The sequence below is a fragment of the Trachypithecus francoisi genome, unplaced genomic scaffold (genome assembly GCF_009764315.1).
Source record: "Trachypithecus francoisi isolate TF-2019V2 unplaced genomic scaffold, Tfra_2.0 Lachesis_group8, whole genome shotgun sequence".
NCBI classification, from domain to species: domain Eukaryota; kingdom Metazoa; phylum Chordata; class Mammalia; order Primates; family Cercopithecidae; genus Trachypithecus; species Trachypithecus francoisi.
The window spans coordinates 11,023,794-11,044,622 of NW_022681473.1; the positions used below are offsets into that span (position 1 = coordinate 11,023,794).

Consider the following 20,829-nt stretch of genomic DNA (forward strand, 5'->3'; position numbering starts at 1 on the left):
GGCTAGTTTCTGACACGTGCTGAGTGTTCAACAAATTCTTGAACGCATGACTTCTAGTATCCTTTAGAAATACCTTTTAAAAACCAGACCATCACACCCCTACCCTCCGTGAAAGGCCAAGTCTGCAAAAACAGGAAAATGAACTATGTTTAGCTAGATAGAGCCCTTTGCTGAGGGAGATGAAGTTAGCAGTCGGCAAGACCCAGGATGTCGAGAGAGCCCCGTGGCCTGGCGTGGGTGAGGCATGGGTGCTATCCCAGCCGACACCTCCATGCTGTTGACTTTGGGGGGCCCCCCTTCTCTGGGCCTTGGTCCCTACATAAATAACGAAGGAGTTGGAGCAGTAGACTCATGGGAGGGGAGGAAGGAGAGAAATTCCTGCTATGAGAGATGCAGAGGGAAGACAAGACCTCACCAGGCAGGGGTGACTTTTATTTGAAGGTAGAAAACACCCTATTTGGGGGTTCATTTATAATCTGTAACAGTTTTGTTTTTGTTTTTTAAAAAAGGGAAAAAAAGAGAAAAACCAGAACCCAGAGGGCCTGGGAAGGAAAGAAGGGTAGTGGGTCCACGTCAGGCTGCGGTCAGGCCGCGTAGGGGAAGCGGAGCAACAGCCCTTCGTGAGGCTCCAGTTTCAGGCGTTCCAGCTCAAGCGGGGAGCCCTCCTCACGGCCTGGCTGGGTGCTGAGCACAAGGTCAGCCTTGGTTGGCAGGCTGGTGCTGGCGGGCAGGTCGGAGGCCTGCAGCCCAGCCAAGAGGCCCACATCCCCAAAGTTAAGCACTACCAGAAAACGCTCATTCTGGTCCCAGTGGCGGACATAGGAGAAGAGTCCAGGCCCAGAGGAGAATGTATGGAAGTCCCCATGCAGTAGGGAGCGCTCCTTACTCCGCTGGTCACTCAGCTGCCGGAACAAGGAAAGGAGGGAGCCAGGGTCTTCACTCTGGCCCTAAGAATGATAAAAACATAGCGGAAGCATGTGAGGGGGTCCCCTGGGTACAGACTTCTACAAGCCCAGCCCACCCTCCACTGGTCATGGTCTGCCCATCTAAAACTCTTACCTTCACAGTCATGTTGGCACTTACAGCCCCTGGGATGTCAGGGAAGCTGGACTCATCCCACAGCATGACTGGAGCCTCCACAGGCTGAAATGCAGAGAAAACAGGACTTAAAAAAGGCTGGGGTCAGGCATGGTGGCTCACATCTGTAATTCCAGCACTCTGGAAGCCCAAGGCAAGAGGATCGCTTGAGCCCAGGCATTTGAAACCAGCCTCAGCAAAATAATGAGTCCTCATCTCTGCTACAAAATTTTAAAAAATTAGCTGGGTGTAGTGTCCCTATAGTCCCAGCTACTGGGGAGGCTGAGGAGGGAGGATCACTTGAACCCAGGAATTTGAGCTTGCAGTGAGCCATGACTGCACCACTGTACTCCAGCCTGGGCAACAGAGTGAGACCCTGTTTCAAAAAAAAAGCCCTGGGCCCACTGTCCCTTATCCCTCTTCCCATTCCCATCCTCATTGATATATAACCTCCCCTACTCATGTCTGGCTTTTTTTTTTTTTTTTTTTTTGAGACGAGTCTCGCTCTGCTCAGGTTGGAGTGCAGTGGCACGATCTTGACTTACTGCAACCTCTGCCTCTTGGGTTCAAGCGATTCTCCTGCCTCAGCCTCCCGAGTAGCTGACTACAGGTGCTCGCCACCACACCCAGCTAATTTTTTTGTATTTTTAGTAAAGACAGGGTGTCACCATGTTGGCCAGGCTGGTCTCGAACTCCTGACCTCAGGTGATCCACCCACCTTGGCCTCCCAAAGTGCTGGGATTATAGGCATGAGCCACCACGCCCGGCCTGGCTAACTTCTACTGCATGAGTGAGGCAGGCTCCCACCTCAGGGTCCTCACACATACACTGTTGCCCCCCAGCCGAGAGCTCCCAGATGACTGCCAGCCAGCTCTCTCACTTCCCTCAGGTATCTGCTTGGTTATCTTACCACGTCTCTTATGGCTGCTCTCTATAAAACAAGCCCCATCATCCCCTAGTCTGTAGGCTACTTACCCTGCCTTCTTTTGCATAGCACTGATCAGCAGCTGGCATTTTATTTAGGCATATCTAATTATCTAACCACCTCCAGCTCTCTTGTGCAATGCTGTATCCTCAGTGTAACAAATAAAAATTACTCTATAAACATCTGTGGAATAAATGAATAACTGGTTCTATAAACATCGTGCTGATGGCAGGGTGCAGTGGCTCGCACCTGTAATCATAGCAGTTTGGGAGGCCAAGGTGGGAGGATCACTTGCGCCCAGGAGTTTGAGACCAGCCTGGGAAACGCAGTGAGAACACACCTCTAGATTTTAATAATTAGCTGTGGCCAGGCACAGTGGCTCACACCTGTAGTCCCAGCACTTTGGAAGGTCAGGGCAGGCAGATCGATTGAGCCCAGGAGTTGGAGACCAGCCTGGGCAACAATAGTGAAACCCTGTCTCTACAAAAATTAGCTGGGCGTGGTGGTGTGCACCTGTATTTCCAGCTACTTGGGAAGCTGGGAGGCAGAATTGCAGTGAGACATAATCGCACCACTGGAATCTAGCCTAAGCAACAGAGCAAGACCCTGTCTCCAAAAAAAGATGAGCTGGGCATGGTGGCACACACCTATCTATGGTACGGATCCCAGCTACTCAGAAGGCTGAGGTGGGATGATCACTTCAGCCTGGGAGGCGGAGGCTACAGTGGACCAAGATCATGCCACTGCACTCCAGCCTGGCCAACATAGTGAAATGCTGTCTTTAAAAAAAAAAGTCGGGGCCGGGCGCGGTGGCTCAAGCCTGTAATCCCAGCACTTTGGGAGGCCGAGACGGGCGGATCACGAGGTCAGGAGATCGAGACCATCCTGGCTAATACGGTGAAACCCCGTCTCTACTAAAAAAAAAAATACAAAACTAGCCGGGCGCGGTGGCGGGCGCCTGTAGTCCAGCTACTCCGGAGGCTGAGGCAGGAGAATGGCGGGACCCGGGAGGCGGAGCTTGCAGTGAGCTGAGATCCGGCCACTGCACTCCAGCCTGGGCGACAGAGCGAGACTCCGTCTCAAAAAAAAAAAAAAAAAAAAAAAAAAAAAAAGTCGGGCATCAACACTAACCCTGCGTCTAAAGCTTGTGAATGCTTTGTAGTAGTACCCCACCATGTATTTCTTTCTTTTTCTTTTCTTTTCTTTTTTTGAGGAGTCTTGCTCTGTCACCCAGGCTATTGTGCAGTGGCGCAATCTCAGTTCACTGCAACCTCTGCCTCCTGGTTCAAGCAATTCTCCTGCCTCAGCCTCCTGAGTAGCTGGGACTACAGGTGTGCACCACCACGCCTGGCTAATTTTTGTATTTTTAGTAGAGACTGGGTTTCACTATGTTGGCCAGGCTGGTTTCGAACTCCTCACCTCCAGTGATTCACCCGCTTTGGACTCCCAAAGTGCTAGGATTACAGGCGTGAGCCACCGTGCCCAGCCACTGCCATGTACTTCTCCACTTATTTGTCTGGCTCCCTCACTAAGCCATGAGCTTCCGAGGGCACAGAGTCTAGCACAGTACCCACTGTCCAAAGAATAAAGGAATAAATAAACGAATGGTGGCTACCATAGCAAACATCTGCCAGGTACCAGGCATTACCATTGAAAACATGCCCTCATTTAATCCTAACCAGCCTTCAAGAAATGCAGTAACACAAGGGATGACCAAAATTCAGAAAGTAAAATAATTTGCCCAAAGTCACACAGCTACCCAAATACTGACTAGGAATCAAATGCGTTTTCACCCCAAGGCTCACGTCTATCTGCCGCCATCCCCAGAATCATCATAAGATGGATAAACAACCTCCCCGTGACAGACAGACAGCAAACAGTACCTGTCCAGGAAGGGCAGCCGCCTTCAGGCCAATCTCATCTCCGTAGCTGAAAACAGGGGTCCCTGGCAGGGTGAAGAGCATCAACTGGTAGAGTCGGAGAAGTTGAGCCGGCAAGAAGGAAGTCAGGAGCCCTGCCTGAGACAACTACAGGGAGAGACACTCTGGTGAGCCCCATAACCCACCTCTGCCTCCGTCTCCCAGCAACGCTTTCTTCTCCCATCTGCCCCCTTTCCCACCAGCATGGTACTCACACTCCAGCTGCACCAGCGATTGCCAGTAGCATTCAAATACTGTGTGACTAGGGATTTTGTATGCTCCCCAGTAAAGCTGGAATCAGACAGGTATGAGCTAGTCAACAGCAAGTCTTTGTTGGATTCGAGTAGGCTCACGATCTGCTGAAGGTCGGAGGAGTTAGTCCCTGCAATCAAGAGCCTGCAGAGGGGAGGGAGGGGGTCAAGGTTAGTATAAGAAAGAAAGAACGGGCTGGGCGCAGTGGCTCACGCCTGTAATCCCAGAACTTTGGGAGGCTGAGGCAGGCGATCACCTGAGGTCAGGAGTTCGAGACCAGCCTGACCAACATGGAGAAACCCCGTCTCTATTGAAAATACAAAAATTAGCCGGGCATGGTGGCACATGCTTGTAATCCCACCTACTCGGGAGGCTGAGGGAGGAGAATCACTTGAACCCAGGAGGCGGAGGTTGCGGTGAGCTGAGATCATGCCATTGCACTCCAGCCCAGGCAACAAGAGTGAAGCTTCGTCTCAAAAAAAAAAAAAAGAAAGAATAAAGGTAAAGAAAGTCCTCTAGACTAGGAATCCCCCCTTCTTAGGCCTAGCACTCCACTGAGGGGTTCCCACAATGGAACTCCGTCAGCAGAATGGCACCCGCACCCACCTATCTTCACTGAAGCCCTTGGTGATGTTTTCCCACTCAGCCAAGAATGAGGATGCATCCTAGAAAGAAAAAAGTAGAATCAAGGAACAGGGAATATTATTAGGCTCTGGCTGAGTCCCTCTGTTCTCGCCCAAGCTTTGTCCCTAATGTGGAAAGGGAACTCACCTTCAGATTCTCTATGTCTCGAACCTGGAACCCATCCACGCCAGCTTGCAGCCAAAACTCCAGAGCATCCTATAGGGGACAGAAGAATAGAGGACAAACATCAATTCTTAGGAAAAGGCTCAGAAAATTCCAGCCCACACTAAACCTCACCCCCCCACACTTATCCAGGAGCTGGGGAGAGAGGCCTGTGCCTTGCCTCTGTCTTCCCCACCTGCACTACAAAGGTTTACCCTTTGGACCCTTCCAGTTCTACCCTTCCACTGATTTTCTTAGTGCTACAGCATTTTAGTTCTCTATTCTTGCCTCTGGCAAATCACACAGCTTCATCTTTGAAAGCTACAGAGGCCGGGCGCGGTGGCTCAAGCCTGTAATCCCAGCACTTTGGGAGGCCGAGACGGGCGGATCACGAGGTCAGGAGATCGAGACCATCCTGGCTAACACAGTGAAACCCCGTCTCTACTAAAAAATACAAAAACTAGCCGGGCGGGTGGCGGGCGCCTGTAGTCCCAGCTACCCGGGAGGCTGAGGCAGGAGAATGGCGTAACCCGGGAGGCGGAGCTTGCAGTGAGCTGAGATCTGGCCACTGCACTGCACTCCAGCCTGGGTGACAGAGCGAGACTCCGTCTCAAAAAAAAAAAAAAAAAAGAAAGCTACAGAAAAGGCACCAGAGAAAAGGTACATCCATAAACAAAACTTCTTTTAACACTTAGCATTGGAATGTTAGTGTATCTATTTTAGAGATGAAAAAAGAGAAGCAAGGAGACGCGTCCATGGTCATTCACAATCAGTGAGCAGCAGACAGGATCTAAAATGTCAGTCAAGATTGCCCCTCTCCTAGTTTCCTGAGGTCTGGGGAAGGTGTGAGCACAATAGCTGCTCAGAGCAAGGCCAAGGATGAAAGATTGAAATTCAAAGCACAGCCCCAGGGCAGTTTAGAGTTGAAAAGAGGCCAGTGCTGCGGAATGGAATCCTGGCAGTCAGTCATCCTGCACGCACCACAGAACTTCACCCCCACTCTCCTATTCTTCCCTTTCTCTGGGCCATGTACCGTCTCCTCTGGTCTCCATTTCCATCTGAGACCCTCATGCCAAACCATCCAATCCAAAAACATTCCCTCATCAGCATCTTTTAACGGGTCCCCTAGTAACTGGCAAGGCCTAAACTGGATGATCCCAGGGTCCTACCCAAATGCTGGGAGTCCAGACTTCTATCTTAGCTACCAGCAGTGTCAGTATCTGCTTCCATTTTCGTTCTACCCATTCTGAACATGTCACTGTCCTAGGACCCAGACATCAGGAGCTAGGGTAACATTCAAAGTCCTACTCCTAGCCTGCTGAGTATAGATTTGAGCCTATGGCAAATTAGATACCTTGTATGGTTATACAGGGAATTGGAAACATCTATAAAATACCTGGCACAGTCCCAGACACATAGAGTACCCCAGTGCTTATAATTTCAGACTGGGCTCTATTCCAAATACATCAAACAAGAACTGGGAAACCAGTCAGGGCAGAATTCCCACAGATAAAGGGCTTCCTCTCCCAAAAGAAAGAAAAATCAAACTTCCAGACTGACATCTGAGAAGGTCCCTTCCTGTCACTGTCTCATCCTCAGAGCCAAGGAAATAAGAAAAATAAGAGGTCAGAAAAGGAACAAGAAAAACAGGTGTGCTGTTGGCCTATCCTTTGGCTATAGGAGGAGGCGTTCCTGCTTGGTCCTAAGGAGCAAAGGGACCCTCAGCTGCAGCCAGGCTGGGTCTACAGGGCTTGCTGTGAAAGGACTATTCCAGCCCCAGCCTCTGACTTCCACCAGCCATCAGCTCCAACACTCACCTTCACCTTGGTGGCCACACTGTCAACCTGGGTGGAGAACCACGAGTTCTCACCCCGGTAGTTGGGAGTGAGGTCCAGAATGACACGGATGCCTACAACAATGGAGAAAGACGCAGTCATGAGACAGTCTGCGAGTTAAGGGGAAACAAGAAAATCACAAATGCAAGTCACTGAGTGTTTCCTATGTATTATTTGGTACAGAAGCTTGAATTGGAACCCTGGCAAAATTCATTCCATTGATACAGATGTAAGCAAGGAAGGGCCTTAAGATACTGGAAGGCAGGCCAGGCGAGTTCAAAACCAGCCCGGTCAACATGGTGAAAATCGTCTCTACTAAAAATATGAAAATTATCCCAGTGTGGTGGCACATGGCTGTAGTCCCAGCTACTCAGGAGGCTGAGGCACGAGAATCGCTTGAACCCCAGAGGAGGAGACTGCAGGAAGCTGAGATCGTTCCACTGCACTACAGCCTGGGCGACAGAGTGAGACTCCATCTCAAAAAAAAAAAAAAAAAAAAAAAAAAAAGATATTGGAAGGCAGAAAGTTTACAGTGCAGAGAAGTAGCCCCTGTGTTCACTCCCAAAGTGAACCTTTTTAAACATGTGTTTATACCGAGTTGTAAAACAATATTTGGGATTTTTCCCCCGCAAAGAACCTACTGTTTTACAAGTTTAAAACCACTGGTTTAGTAATATCTACATTTTGCAAATAAAGGCACTAAAGCCCAGAAGTTAAATGACCTGTTCAAGATGCTACAGCCAAATAGAAAGCCCCCAAACGACTGGACAAATCCATTTTGGGCTGAAGACTAACAAATCTACCCTCTACCTGCCCTAAGAAAACTCAGAGCTAGTTGGGAGGAAACGAGACAAAAGTTCTATTCTACTTTTCCTCTGGCCAAGTCTTTTCTAGCTGTTTCCTTGGGAACCCCAAGATACCCACTCTTTTTTTTAGCCGACTGCAAGAGACTGTCAAAATCTTCCTTGGAGCCAAAATTGGGGTCGATCTGCAGCAAGTCGGTCTGAGCGACATCGTCCTTCTGGTTCTTGTGAAGTGGGCCCAGCACAAGGCCCTTCACCTTCAGAGAGCTCAGGTAATCGAGACGCCCCTTCAGACCTGAAATGGGCGGCTGGGTTAACAGGTGAGGCCCCTCTGAGGGGCCCCTGACCTCCCCACTCTCCCTTCTCCCAGAGCCTAAGGATGGGACGGGGAGAAAGGAGGGGGGAGAGGGGGTGATGGGGAGGCGAGGCTGAATCACCAGACTCAGAGGAGCTGATGTAAGGACTCCTGCACATTACTTGAGAAACCGGTTGCAACTGGCTTCTGGCACTGCGGGGAGGGAGGACGCTGAGTCACCCACCCTCGTGACAGAGTGAGGGGCGGGTCGGCTTTCTTCAAAGAAAGGAGGGAAGGGCAATGTGCCGGGGAGGGGGTGGGGGAAGAGGGAACGGTCGTCGGTACCGGATGGAGGGGAGAACCATCTAGATTCGTCTGGGGACAGGGGAGGGGGTCGGTGCAGGTCACCAGATTCAACCCGGGGCACCTTGGGCGGCGGCGCGCTCCACTCACCCGCCAAGTTGCCCGAGCCGTGGCCCTGGAAGGCCTGAAGGTCACCGATGCGGTAGAGGGCGCCCGTGTGCCACCACTTCTGCGCCGGTAGCTCGCGACAGCGCGGCGCCCGCACGATTATGACCACGGCACCCGCCAGCATGCCGAGCCAGCCGAGCCAGAAGAGCAGCAGCAGCACCCAGCGGGTACGCACCCAGCCGGGACTGCCCGCCACCTTCAGCAGCTCCTCCTTGGACAGGCCCGTGAACTTAGCTGCGGCTGCTGCCTCCGCCTCATCTTCCGCCACCTTGATCTTCACCAGACCATTCTTCTCGGCTCCAGCCACGGCCATGGCAGCCCCAGAGGCCGCGTTCATCGGCTGCTTCTCGGGTTCTAACTCATTCAGCTCCACCTCCTTCATATCCACTTCGGTGTCCTGGCTCATGGTGCCTGCAGAACCGGCGACACGACGAAGCTTGAGGTCAGATGGTGGCTCAACCTCTGCCCGGACCCTCGGACCCAGAACGGTCTCCCGGCCTGCGTGCCTCCGCGCAGCTTCGGCTACTGCATCTGCTCAGCAACAGGCGCGGCCTCTGGGAAGGGGCAGCGGAGCCCCGCCCCGCCCCGCCCCTTAAGGTGGAACCTCGGGGACTGCCCCAGCCGTGGGCGGCTCAGGGTAGTAAAGTCAGGAACACGCCTCCGACAGTACTTCCTGCGTCGTCCAATTTCTGATCTCCAACCTGTCTAAACCTAAGGTTCTTTTCAACCTGACTCTGGGAAGGCTTGGCACGGAGCCACCTTTAAGTGGACGAGGCCTGTGATCCTGGCCCAAATCCCGAGGCCCCTCCAGTGTCCTTTAGGCCTTACCGCCCCCAAAGGCCCCTCTTCTTCCGTTCCAGCAGGCTAGTAACTACCCCAACACCATCCTCCATTTGCCCCTGGTTCACGGCTCCGGCCACCGCCGGGTTTTCCCAACTTCGCATGGCTACTTGCGCTCTCAGAGGCAGCCAGTCACAACTTCCGCCTTTTCCCCGACCAAGGCTTGCCCTCTCAGGCCTCTGGGACTTGGCGCTAGACCTCTGCTTCCATGCACGGCTTACTCCCACTCGTTTTTCAAGACTCATCTTGAATTTATTTCCAGTAATTCCTCATGCAGCAACTATTTATTATGTACTCACTACAATACTTTGCTTTGTTAACTTTACTGAATTAACAAGAATCCAGTCTTCTTCACAGTACGTTAAAATGAACGGTTTGGGCAGGAGAGTTGAGGTAGACACCCCCCTTCGTATCCTACCCCACCCCCAGCTGCTAGCACCTGGATGTTTGGCAGCTAGGAATCAGACATCCAGAAGAGACTGATAGGGCTGTAATGAACGTAACAGAGCTAGGTCTCAGAGGCATCCACTTTCTTCCTAGAATAGACCAGAAGATGCCATGGCCAGACTCTCCCACCTTGCAGGGCCTATCACGGTCATCCCAAACTCGCCGGCGGTCCTGTCTCCCTATCACTTCACTATGTTAGGCCTTGGAGGCAGCTGATACTGCAAAGGCTTTGAAGAAGCCTAGAATTCCCTCTAGAATTCCCTCCACAGGGTCCTCGGATTGAAGTGGGGCAGAGAAAAGGTTCACAGCAGGAAACTACCGGACATCAACACCATGAGGTGCCAACACTCTCAGGAACTCCTTGTTCCTAAACAGTGCCAGTTGGGCTACTTTCAGAGAGGAGCTGGAGGAAACCGGTTCTTTCTCCCTTTCCCACCTAGGCTGGAAGCCAAGATTGCTGTGTATTTGGAAGAAAGCAAAAGCCAAGATCTTAAGTAATAGCACAGAGAAAAGGATCATCTTCTGCTAGCCCCCTCTGCAACCCCAGGCATCCATCTTCATCCCCACCCTAGGAACAAGGGGTGCAGGGGGCAGCCCCGGGAGAAGGCGAGCAAGTGGGTTCAGATCAGTGCTCAAAGATGATAAGAGGTCCAAGGTGTCCTGCATGTGCCAGATAAGAAACGCCAACCAGAGGTTCTGAATGGACTTTATCTCGAGCACAAATGCTCAAGGCTGGGTGCAGTGTGACTCATGCCTGTCACCTAGCCCTTTAGGAGGCCAAGGAGGGAGGATTTCTTGAGGCCAGGAGTTTAAGACCAGCCTGGACAACATATTGAGACCCAATTTCTAAATAAATAAATAGATACATACATTTTAAAATTATCTGGGCCTGGCTGGGCATGGTGCCTCACACCTGTAATCATACCTGCTAATCCCTGTAATCCCACTTCTCATGCTGTGGCATGAGAATCCCTTGAACCCAGGAGGTAGAGGTTGCAGTGAGCCAAGAATGGGCCACTGCACTCCAGCCTGGGTGACACAGCAAGACTCTGCCTCAAAAAAACTAACAGGCCAGGTGTGGTGGCTGACACCTGTAATCCCAACACTTTGGGAGGCTGAGGCTGGCAGATAACTTGAGGCCAGGAGTTCGTGACCAGCCTGGCCAACATGGTGAAACCCCATCTCCACTAAAAATACACAAATTAGCTGGATGTGGTGGCACACGCCTGTAGTCTCGGACTTGGAGGGGTGAGGCATGAGACTCGCTTGAACCCTAGAGGCAGAGGTTGCAGTGAGCCAAGACTGCGCAGCTGCACTCCAACCTGGGTGACAGAGTGAGACTGTCTCAAAAAAAAAAAAAAAATCTGTGACTGGTGATGTGTCCCTGTAATCCCATGAGGTGCCAACATTCAAGGGAAGCAAAAGCAGGAGGATCACTTGAGTCCAGGAGTTTGTGAGGCTGCAGTGACCCATGGTGGCACCACTGCATGCCAGCCTAGGAGACAGAGCAAGACCTCAGAACAAGGTTGAGAACTGTGAGGTCAGAAGCTGTCTTTGAGATGGTCCAACATGACACAGTATCTCACTCACAGACCCTCATGGCTCCAAATGGCTCAAGTCAATTCCTTTTGTTTTGTTTTGTTTTGTTTTGTTTTGTTTTGTTTGAGACAGGGTCTCACACTGTCACCCAGCATAGAGTGCAGTGGCACGATCTCAGTTCACTGCAACTTTTGCCTCTCAGGTTCAAGTGATTCTTCTGCCTGAGCCTCCCCAGTAGCTGGGATTACAGGAGGTGTGCACCACCACACCCGGCTTATTTTGTATTTTTAGGAGAGACGGGGTTTCACCCGGTTGGCCAGACTGATCTTGAACTACTTCAGGTGATCTGCCCACTTCGGCCTCCCAAAGTGCTGGGATTATAGGCATGAGCCACTGTGCCCGGCCTGAAGTTAATTCCTTCTGCATGCATAAAGAGGATAACAGCTTGCCTCTCCAATCTTACAAGCTACCACCGCTTCACAGGCACTACCCTCCAGCCACATCAGCCTTGAAACACCTGCCAGTCTCACAACACACCAGGCTTTCTCAGGCCTCTGCATCTTGTACATGCCATACCTCTGCTGTTGGCCCTTCCTATTCGTCCACTCAACCTCATGAGTTCCTATTCATTCAAGATCTAGCTCAAGTGACAGCTTTTCTCAACTCCCCAGACAAAATTACTTTCCCTCCACCATGCATCTGCCTCTGCTACAATCATGTCCCATTTGTTTATTACATTTCTTTGTCTGGATGTCTCTTGATCCTTGAAGACAAGTGGCAGGCGCCTTGTGCTATTGTCCATGAACCTGCCTGTTCCCTGCCTATTCGGAGGCAGCATATAATAGGCACTTCGTAAGTGGCTGGTAAATAAGTGGGTGAACTATGTCAATCAAAACCAGTATTTCCCTTCTTAGAAACAACTAAACAGGCTAGGCGCGGTGGATCACACCTGTAATCAGCACTTTCGGAGGCCAAGGCAGGCAGATAATTGAGGTCAGGAGTTCAAGACCAGCCTGGCCAATGTGGTGAAACCCTGTCTCTAATAAAAGTACAAAAATTAGCCAGTCATGGTGATGGGCACCTGTAATCCCAGCTACTCAGGAGGCTGAGGTGAAAGAATCACTTGAACCCAGGACGCAGAGGTTGCAGTGAGCCCAGATCACACCACTGCACTGCAACCTGGGCAACACAACAAGACTCTCTCTCAAAAAAAAGAAAAAAGAAACAACCGAAAAAAACTAGCATGTGAAGACAAAGGCAGGAAAATGGAAAAGAATTTTAAAACACTGTATCATATCAAGATGAACCTGTTACTACAAGAAAACAAACCAAGACTTGTAACTGTTCAACCAAAATAAAACAAACTGCCAGGCACTGTGGCTCACGCTTGTAATCCCAGCGCTTCGGGAGGCCAAGGAAGTCGGATCAATTGAGGTCAGGAGTTCAAGACCAGTCTGGCTAACATGGTGAAACCCCGTCTCTACTAAAATTACAAAAATTAGCCAGGCATGGTGGCGCCTGCCTGTAATCTCAGCTACTTGGGAGGCTGAGGCAGAAGAATCACTTGAACCCAGGAGGCAGAGGTTGCAGTGAGCCAAGATCGCACCATTGCACTCCAGTCTGGGCAACAAGAACAAAACTCCATCTCAAAAAAAAACATAAAATATAATAATAAAAATTAATAAATTAGGAGATGGAGGACAGGAAAACAAAGACTACAGAGAAAAAGACTAGAGAAAGGGACCGGAGGTAACTAGAGAGCCTCAGATCCTGCCATATGTGTTGACATAAAGCTTTATATTTACTATAGGAATGCGAAGAATATAATTTTTCAAGAGTTTAGCCTTCAAGAGAAGGCTGGGACAAAGCAAAGGAAAAAAAGCAGTTTGGCAGTCCAGATGCCAATAAAGTCCACTTTACACTCAGACAGGCAGATGGCGGTGGAGCCCCGAAATGCAGAGGGCCAAGTAGACAAAGAAAGTTCCTTTCTAACCCTCTGCTGCAAAAATCCGTCACATGCTTCCTAACACATGACAATTACTTGATTTTAGCCTGAAAATAACACATTTATTTTTCCTCAAACATGTAAAAAGGATTGACCAGGTACAGTGGCTCATGCCTTTAGTCCCATTGCTCTGGGAAGCCAAGGCAGGAGGATCACTTAAGCCCAGTAGTTCGAGACCAGCCTCGGCAACATAGGGAGACCCCATCTCTACAAAAATTAATAAATTAGCCAGGCATGGTGGCTCACTCTTGTGGTCCCAGTTACTCAGGAGGCTGTAGTGGGAGAATCACTTGAGCCCTCAGGTTGAGGCAGCAGTGAGCTGTGATCAAAATCACACCATCGAAGGCCGGGCGCGGTGGCTCCCACCTGTAATCCCAGCACCTTGGGAGGCTGAGGCGGGTGGATCACGAGCTCAGGAGATCGAGACCACGGTGAAACCCCGTCTCTACTAAACATACAAACAAAAAATTAGCCGGGCGTGTTGGCGGGTGCCTGTAGTCCCAGCTACTCAGGAGGCTGAGGCAGGAGAATGGCGTGAACCCAGGAGGCGGAGCTTGCAATGAGCCAAGATCGCGCCACTGCACTCCAGCCTGGGGCGACAGAGTGGAGACTCTGTCGCAAAAAAAAAAAAAACAACACACCATCGCATTCCAGCCTGGCTGACAGAGCGACCCTATCTGAAAACAAACAGGTCAGGTGTGGTGGCTCATGCCTGCAATCCCAGCACTTTGGGAGGCCGAGGCAGGTGGATCACCTGAGATCAGGAGTTTGAGACCAGCCTGATCAACGTGGTGAAACCCCGTCTCTATTAAAAATACAAAAATGAGCTTGGGTGTCATGGTGGGTGCCTGTAATCCCAGCTACTGGGGAGGCTGAAGCAGGAGAATCGCTTGAACCTGGGAGGCGGATGTTGCAGTGAGTCTAGATCGTGCCATTGCACTCCAGCCTGGGCAATAAGAGGGAAACTCCATCTCGAAAAACAAACGAAAAAACAAACAAACAACAAAAAACATCTAAAAAGGATTTCTTTTTTGAGACAGAGTCTCGCTCTGTCGCCCAGGCTGGAGTGCAGTGGCATGATCTCGACTCACTGCAAGCTCCGCCCCCTGGGTTCACGCCTTTCTCCTGCGGACTACAGGCACCCGCCACCACGCGCAGTTAATTTCGTTTTTTTTTTTTTTTTTTGTATTTTTAGTAAACACGCGGTTTCACCGTGTTAGCCAGGATGGTCTTGATTTCCTGATCTCGTGATCCACCCGCCTCGGCCTCCCAAAGTGCTGGGATTACAGACGTGAGCCACCGCACCAGGCCCATGTGTTACTTTTATAATTAGAAAAAGTTATATATCTTGGCTTACTACAGCCTTAACTTCCTCAGCTTAAGAAATCGTCCCACCTCAAGTGGTCCCTTTTACCTCAGCTTCCCAAGTAGCTGGGACCACAGGTACTTGCACTATGCCCAGCTAGTATATATATATTTTGTTTTTCTTTTTTTTTTTTTTGAGAAAGAGCCTCCAATAATTTATGTAGATCTTCCCTCTGCCCAGAGATACAGAGTTTAACTCTGTACCTTTTGAGTGTGGGCTGCACTTAGTGACTCTCTTCCGAAGAGTGTGATGATAGAGTTTTGAAGGGCCAGGGGAGGGAGAAAATGAGGATGCAGTACTGTGTGATCATGACTGCAGAAATAGCTGGTGTTGGAGGGCCTCAGTGATCATTTTAAGGTCTCTTATTGCTACTTAGCTTTTTTGATGAGATTAGGTATGCTGCCTCTGATCAGTTGAATATCTGATGTCATTAATCCAAGGATAATATGTTACAAGTACTGCCCCAGCTTTTCCATGTACTGACCTGCTATTTCTCTGGTGTTTATCTTTTAGTATTTGGTTGCATTTGCGAGAATGGCTTGCTGCAATGTTGTTCATTCGTCTAACTTACTTGAATACTGGATACTCTTCAGATGGTGCATTTATTTCTCTTCTCCTAAGAGATGACTTTGGTTCTATTTATTTCACTCTTTCTGGCTTTTATCCCCACTTTACATTCTTCAGCCTTTACTAAGACAACCCTGACAGTTCTCTTCTTTAGCAGCCAGTGTCCCTCCTGTAGGATTCATAGTAACAATTAATAGTATTCTGACATCCGTTCTTCAGATAGTAACTGCCAAGTGAACTGCTTTGGTTGGAGTCTCTTTCTCTGCTTTAATTTCAACCATGCTTTGACTTCCAAATGCTCAATTCCTTAACCTCACTCATCTTTCATCTTTCTTTCTTTTTTGTTTTGAGACAGAATTGCTCTGTCACCGATGCTGTAGTGCAGTGGTGCAATCTCAGCTTACTGCAACCTCCGACTCCCAGGTTCAAGCGATTCTCCTGCCTCAGCCAAGTAGCTGGGATTACAGGCACCTGCCACTGTGTGTCGCTAATTTTTGTATTTTTAGTAGAGATGGGGATTTGCCATGCTGGCCAAGCTGGTCTCGAACTCCTGACCTCGTGATCGTCCCACTTCAACCTCCTGAATAGCTGGTATTACAGGAGTATGCAACTATGCCTGGCTAATTTTTGTATTTTTTGGTAGAGACAGGGTTTTGCCATGTTGTCCAAGCTGGTCTTGAAACCCTGGGTTCAACTGATCTGCCTCCCAAAGTGCTAGCATTAGAGGCATGAGCCACTGCACTCAGCTAATGAATTCTTTTTTAAAAAAACTGAAATGCGGTGGGGCTCACGCCTGTAATCCCAGCACTTTGGGAGGCCGAGGCGGGTGGATCACAAGGTCAGGAGTTCAAGACCATCCTGGCTAACACGGTGAAACCCTGTCTCTACTAAAAATACAAAAAATTAGCTGGGCATGGTGGCGGGCACCTGTAGTCCCAACTACTCAGGAGGCTGAGGCAGGAGAATGGCGTGAACTCAGAAGGCAGAGCTTGCAGTGAGCAGAGATTGCACCACCACACCCCAGCCTGGGCTACAGAGCAAGACTCTTGTCTCAAGGAAAAAAAAAAAAAACTGAAATGGCTGGGTGTGGTGGTTCTTGCCTGCAATCTCAGCACTGTGAAAGGCCAACGTGGGAGGATCTCGTTGTTGTTGTTTTTTTCTGAGACAGTGTCTCACTGTGTTGCCAAGGTTGGAGTGCAGTGGCACGATCTCCACTCACTGCAAGCTCCGCCACCTGGGTTCACACCATTCTCCTGCCTCAGCCTCCCAAGTAGCTGAGACTACAGGCACACGCCACCATGCTCAGCTCATTTTTTGTATTTTCAGTAGAGACGAGGTTTCACCATGTTAACCAGAATGGTCTCGATCTCCTGATCTTGTGATCCACCATGCCCAGCCAGGAGGATCTCTTGAGTCCAAGAGTTCAAGACCAGCCTGGGCAACATAGTGAGACCCTGTCTCTACAAACAAACAAATAATAACCAAAAACAAACCCACATATACAAGAGTAGAAAGATTTGATGGGCATGGTGGCTCACGCCTGTAATCCCAGCACTTTGGGAGGCCAAGGTGGGCGGATCACAAGGTCAGGAATTTGAGACCAGTCTGGCCAACATGGTGAAACTCCATCTCTACTAAAAATACAAAAATTAGCCGGGTGTGGTGGCAGAAGCCTGTAATCCCCACTACTCGGGAGGCTGAAGCAGGAGAATTGCTTGAACCCAGAAGGCAGAGGTTGCAGTAAGCCAAGAAAAGGGCGAAGAATAGTAAAGATATCTAAAGAAAAAAAAAACTCAGCCAGGCGCGGTGGGTCACGCCTATAATCCCAGCACTTTGGGACACCGAGGCGGGTGGATCATGAGGTCAGGAGATCGAGATCATCCTGGCTAACATGGTGAAACCCCCGTCTCTACTAAAAATACAAAAAAAAAAAAAAAAAAAAATTAGCCGGGCGTGGTGGCGGGCGCCTGTAGTCCCAGCTACTCGGGAGGCTGAGGCAGGAGAATGGCGTGAACCGGGAGGCGGAGCTTGCAGTGAGCCGAGATCACGCCACTGCACTCCAGCCTGGGAGACAGAGAGAGACTCCGTCTCAAAAAAAAAAAAAAAAAAGAAAAAAAAATTGTATTTTTAAAGACAAATTCTACCAGATAGCAAGCATGTTATTTGCTAAAATAATACTTACCTGTAACCTCAACATTCTTGGAAGCTGAGACAGGAGGATCACTTGAGGCCAAGAATTGAAGACCAGCCTGGGCAACACAGTCAGACCCCGTCCCTACAAATAATAATAATAATAATAGATAAAGTATGGCTGGGCACAGTGGCTCACGCCTGTAATCCCAGCACTTTGGGAGGCCGAGACGGGTAGATCACCTGAGATCAGGCTGGCCAACATGGCAAAACCCCATCTCTACTAAAAATACAAAAAATGAGCCAGGCATGGGGGTGGAAGCCCGAAATCCCAGCTCCTTGGGAGGCTGAGGCAGGAGAATTGCTTGAACCTGGGAGGTAGAGGTTGCAATGAGCCAAGATCACACCACTGCACTGCAGCCTGAGCAACAGAGCAAGACCCCATACCAAAAAACAACAAAAAAAGACAAGTCCTACCAGGCAGCAGGCATGTTATTTGCTAAAGTAATAATTACCTGTAATCAGGCTGGGCGCGGTGGCTCATACCTATAATCCCAGCACTTTGGGAGGCCGAGGTGGGTGGATCACAGGTCAGGAGTTTGAGACCAGCCTGGCCAATATGGTGAAACTCCGTCTCTACTAAAAATAAAAAAATTAGCGGCCGGGTGCAGTGGCTCAAGCCTGTAATCCCAGCACTTTGGGAGGCCGAGACGGGCGGATCGGTCAGGAGATCGAGACCAGCTTGGCTAACACGGTGAAACCCCGTCTCTACTAAAAAATACAAAAAACTAGTCGGGCGAGGTGGCGGGCGCTTGTAGTCCCAGCTACTTGGGAGGCTGAGGCAGGAGAATGGCGTGAACCCGGGAGACGGAGCTTGCAGTGAGCTGAGATCCGGCCACTGCACTCCAGCCTGGGCGACAGAGCGAGACTCCACCTCAAAAAAAAAAAAAACCTGGCCGGGCGCGGTGGCTCAAGCCTGTAATCCCAGCACTTTGGGAGGCCGAGACGGGCGGATCACGAGGTCAGGAGATCGAGACCGTCCTGGCTAACACGGTGAAACCCCGTCTCTACTAAAAATACAAAAACTAGCCGGGCGAGGAGGCGGGCGCCTGTAGTCCCAGCTACTCGGGAGGCTGAGGCAGGAGAATGGCGTAAACCTGGGAGACGGAGCTTGCAGTGAGCTGAGATCCGGCCACTGCACTCCAGTCCGGGCGACAGAGCGAGACTCCGCCTCAAAAAAAAAAAAAAAAAAAAAAACCTTAGCTAGGCGTGGTGGAATGTACCTGTAGTCCCAGCTACTCGGGAGGCTGAGGCAGGAGAAACACTTGAACCTGGGAGGTGCAACTTGTAGTGAGCCAAGATCATGCCAGTGCACTTCAGCCTGGGCAACAGAGCAAGACTCCATCTCTAATAATAATAATAATAATAATAATTACCTGTAATCTCAGCATTCTGGGAAGCTGAGCGGGGAGGATTGCTTGAGGCCAAGAGGTCGAGACCAGTCTGGGCAACACAGTGAGACCCCAACTCTACAAAAAAAAAATAATAATAATTATGTATAAAGTAACAATCATAGTATGCTAAAAACACAGGGATGGGCAAATGTCCAATGGAACAGAAAACAGAGACTAAAAATAACCCATGCATACTTGAAACAATATATGACAGAGATAATATAATCACTGGGGAAAGAATGAACTATTTACCAAATGGCACTATAAAAAATAAAATTAGATCACAACTTCACACCAATCACACAATTATATTCTAAGTAATCAAATTGGCCGGGCACGGTGGCTCACACCTGTAATCCCAGCACTTTGGGAGGCCAAGGCGGGCGGATCACAAGGTCAAGAGATTGAGAACATCTTGGCCAACATGGTAAAACCCCATCTCTACTAAAAATACAAAAATTAGCTGGGCGTGGTGGCGCACGCCTATAGTCCCATCTACTTGGGAGCCTGAAGCAGGAGAATCCCTTGAACCCAGGAGGCGGAGGTTGCAGTGAGCCAGGATTGCACCACTGCACTCCAGCCTGGCAACAAAGCAAGACTTTGTCTCAAAAATAAATAAATAAATAAATAAAGTTTTAGAAGAAAATAAGAATATCTTAGGCCGAGTGCGGTGGCTCATGCCTGTCGTCCCAGCACTTTGGAAGGCCGAGGAGGGCAGATTACCTGAGGTCAGGAGTTCAAGACCAGCCTGACCAACATGGAGAAACCCTGTCTCTACTAAATACAAAATTAGCCAGGGGTGGTGGTGCACGCCTGTAATCTCAGCTACTTGGGAGGCTGAGGCAGGAGAATCGCTTGAACCCAGGAGGCAGAGGTTGCGGTGAGCAGAGATCGTGCCATTGCACTCCAGCCTAGGCAATAAGAGCGAAACTCTGTCTCAAAAAAAAAAAAAAGGAAAAAGAAAAAAAGAGTATCTTTCTGACCTCATAATGAGGAAAGAGTTTTTAAAGAAGAAACAAAAGAGGCCAGGCGCGGTGACTCACGTCTGTAATCCCAGCACTTTGAGAGGCCAGGGCGGGCAGATCACAAGGTCAGGAGTTCGAGACCAGCCTGGCCAGAGATCAGCCTAGCCAACATGGTGAAACCCCGTCTCTACTAAAAATACAAAAATTAGCCGGGCACAGTGGTTCATGCCTGTAATCCCAGCATTTTGGGAGGCCAAGGTGGGCAGATCACAAGGTCAGGAGATCGAGACCATCCTGGCTAACACGGTGAAACCCCATCTCTACTAAAAATATGAAAAATTAGCCAGGCGTGGTGGCGGGCGCCTGTAGTCCCACCTACTCAGGAGGCTGAGGCAGGAGGATGGCGTGAACCTGGGAGGCGGAGCTTGCAGTGAGCTGAGATTGCACCACTGCACTCCAGCCTCAGCGACAGAGAGAGACTCCCTCTCAAAAAATAAAATAAAATAAAAATACAAACATTAGCTGGGCATGGTGGCAGGCACCTGTAATCCCAGCTACTCAGGAGACTGAGGCAGAAGAATAGCTTGAACCTGGGAGGCAGAGGTTGCAGTGAGCCAAGATCTCACCACTGCACTCCAGCCTGGGCGACAGAGCAAGACTCCAATTCAAAAAAAAAAAAAAAAAAAACCACAAAAGAATAAACCATTAAGAAAAAGACAAATAAATTTTGCAACATTAAAAGAGAAAAAATTATGATTCTACAACTTGCCATAACAAACTGAGAAGACAAGCCACAAATAGAAGACATACTATCTGAAACTAATACAACTAACAAAGTAGATGAAACATACAAATTATCACTAAAAATCAGTAAGAAAAAGCACAATAATTCAGCAAGAAAAAAATCACTGAATAGAAATTCTATTCTAATCACATAATAGAAATGGCCAATTCAGGCCAGGCGTGGTGGCTCACACCTGCAATCCTAGCATTTTGGGAGGCCAAAGTGGGTGGATCACTTGAGGTCAGGAGTTCGAGACCAGCCTGGCTAACACGGTGAAACTCTGTGTCTACTACAAATATAAAAATTAGCAGGACGTGGTGGTGCACGCCTGTAGTCCCAGCTATTCAAGAGGCTGAGGCAGCAGATTCA

The 20,829-nt window shown here is 49.6% G+C and overlaps 1 protein-coding gene across 2 annotated transcripts in view; it reads right to left on the bottom strand.

Moving 5' to 3' along the window:
- Positions 1-411: 411 nt before the first annotated feature.
- Positions 412-20,829, bottom strand: part of SLC3A2 (solute carrier family 3 member 2) — a 29,431-nt gene continuing 9,013 nt past the window's right edge. Inside the window, exons 2-12 of one of the 2 annotated variants that reach the window (XM_033206569.1) lie at positions 18,694-18,786; positions 17,310-17,402; positions 8,346-8,774; positions 7,719-7,892; positions 6,777-6,868; positions 4,945-5,013; positions 4,780-4,838; positions 4,137-4,317; positions 3,886-4,029; positions 1,060-1,143; positions 412-947 (exon numbers count right to left, since the gene is read on the bottom strand). In XM_033206569.1, coding sequence (XP_033062460.1) covers positions 585-947; positions 1,060-1,143; positions 3,886-4,029; positions 4,137-4,317; positions 4,780-4,838; positions 4,945-5,013; positions 6,777-6,868; positions 7,719-7,892; positions 8,346-8,774; positions 17,310-17,402; positions 18,694-18,786 — 1,781 coding nt within the window. In that variant the 3' untranslated portion in view covers positions 412-584. Of the gene's footprint in view, positions 948-1,059; positions 1,144-3,885; positions 4,030-4,136; positions 4,318-4,779; positions 4,839-4,944; positions 5,014-6,776; positions 6,869-7,718; positions 7,893-8,345; positions 8,775-9,191; positions 9,366-17,309; positions 17,403-18,693; positions 18,787-20,829 lie in introns of those variants that run through there. The other variant, XM_033206570.1, reaches the window with a different exon arrangement.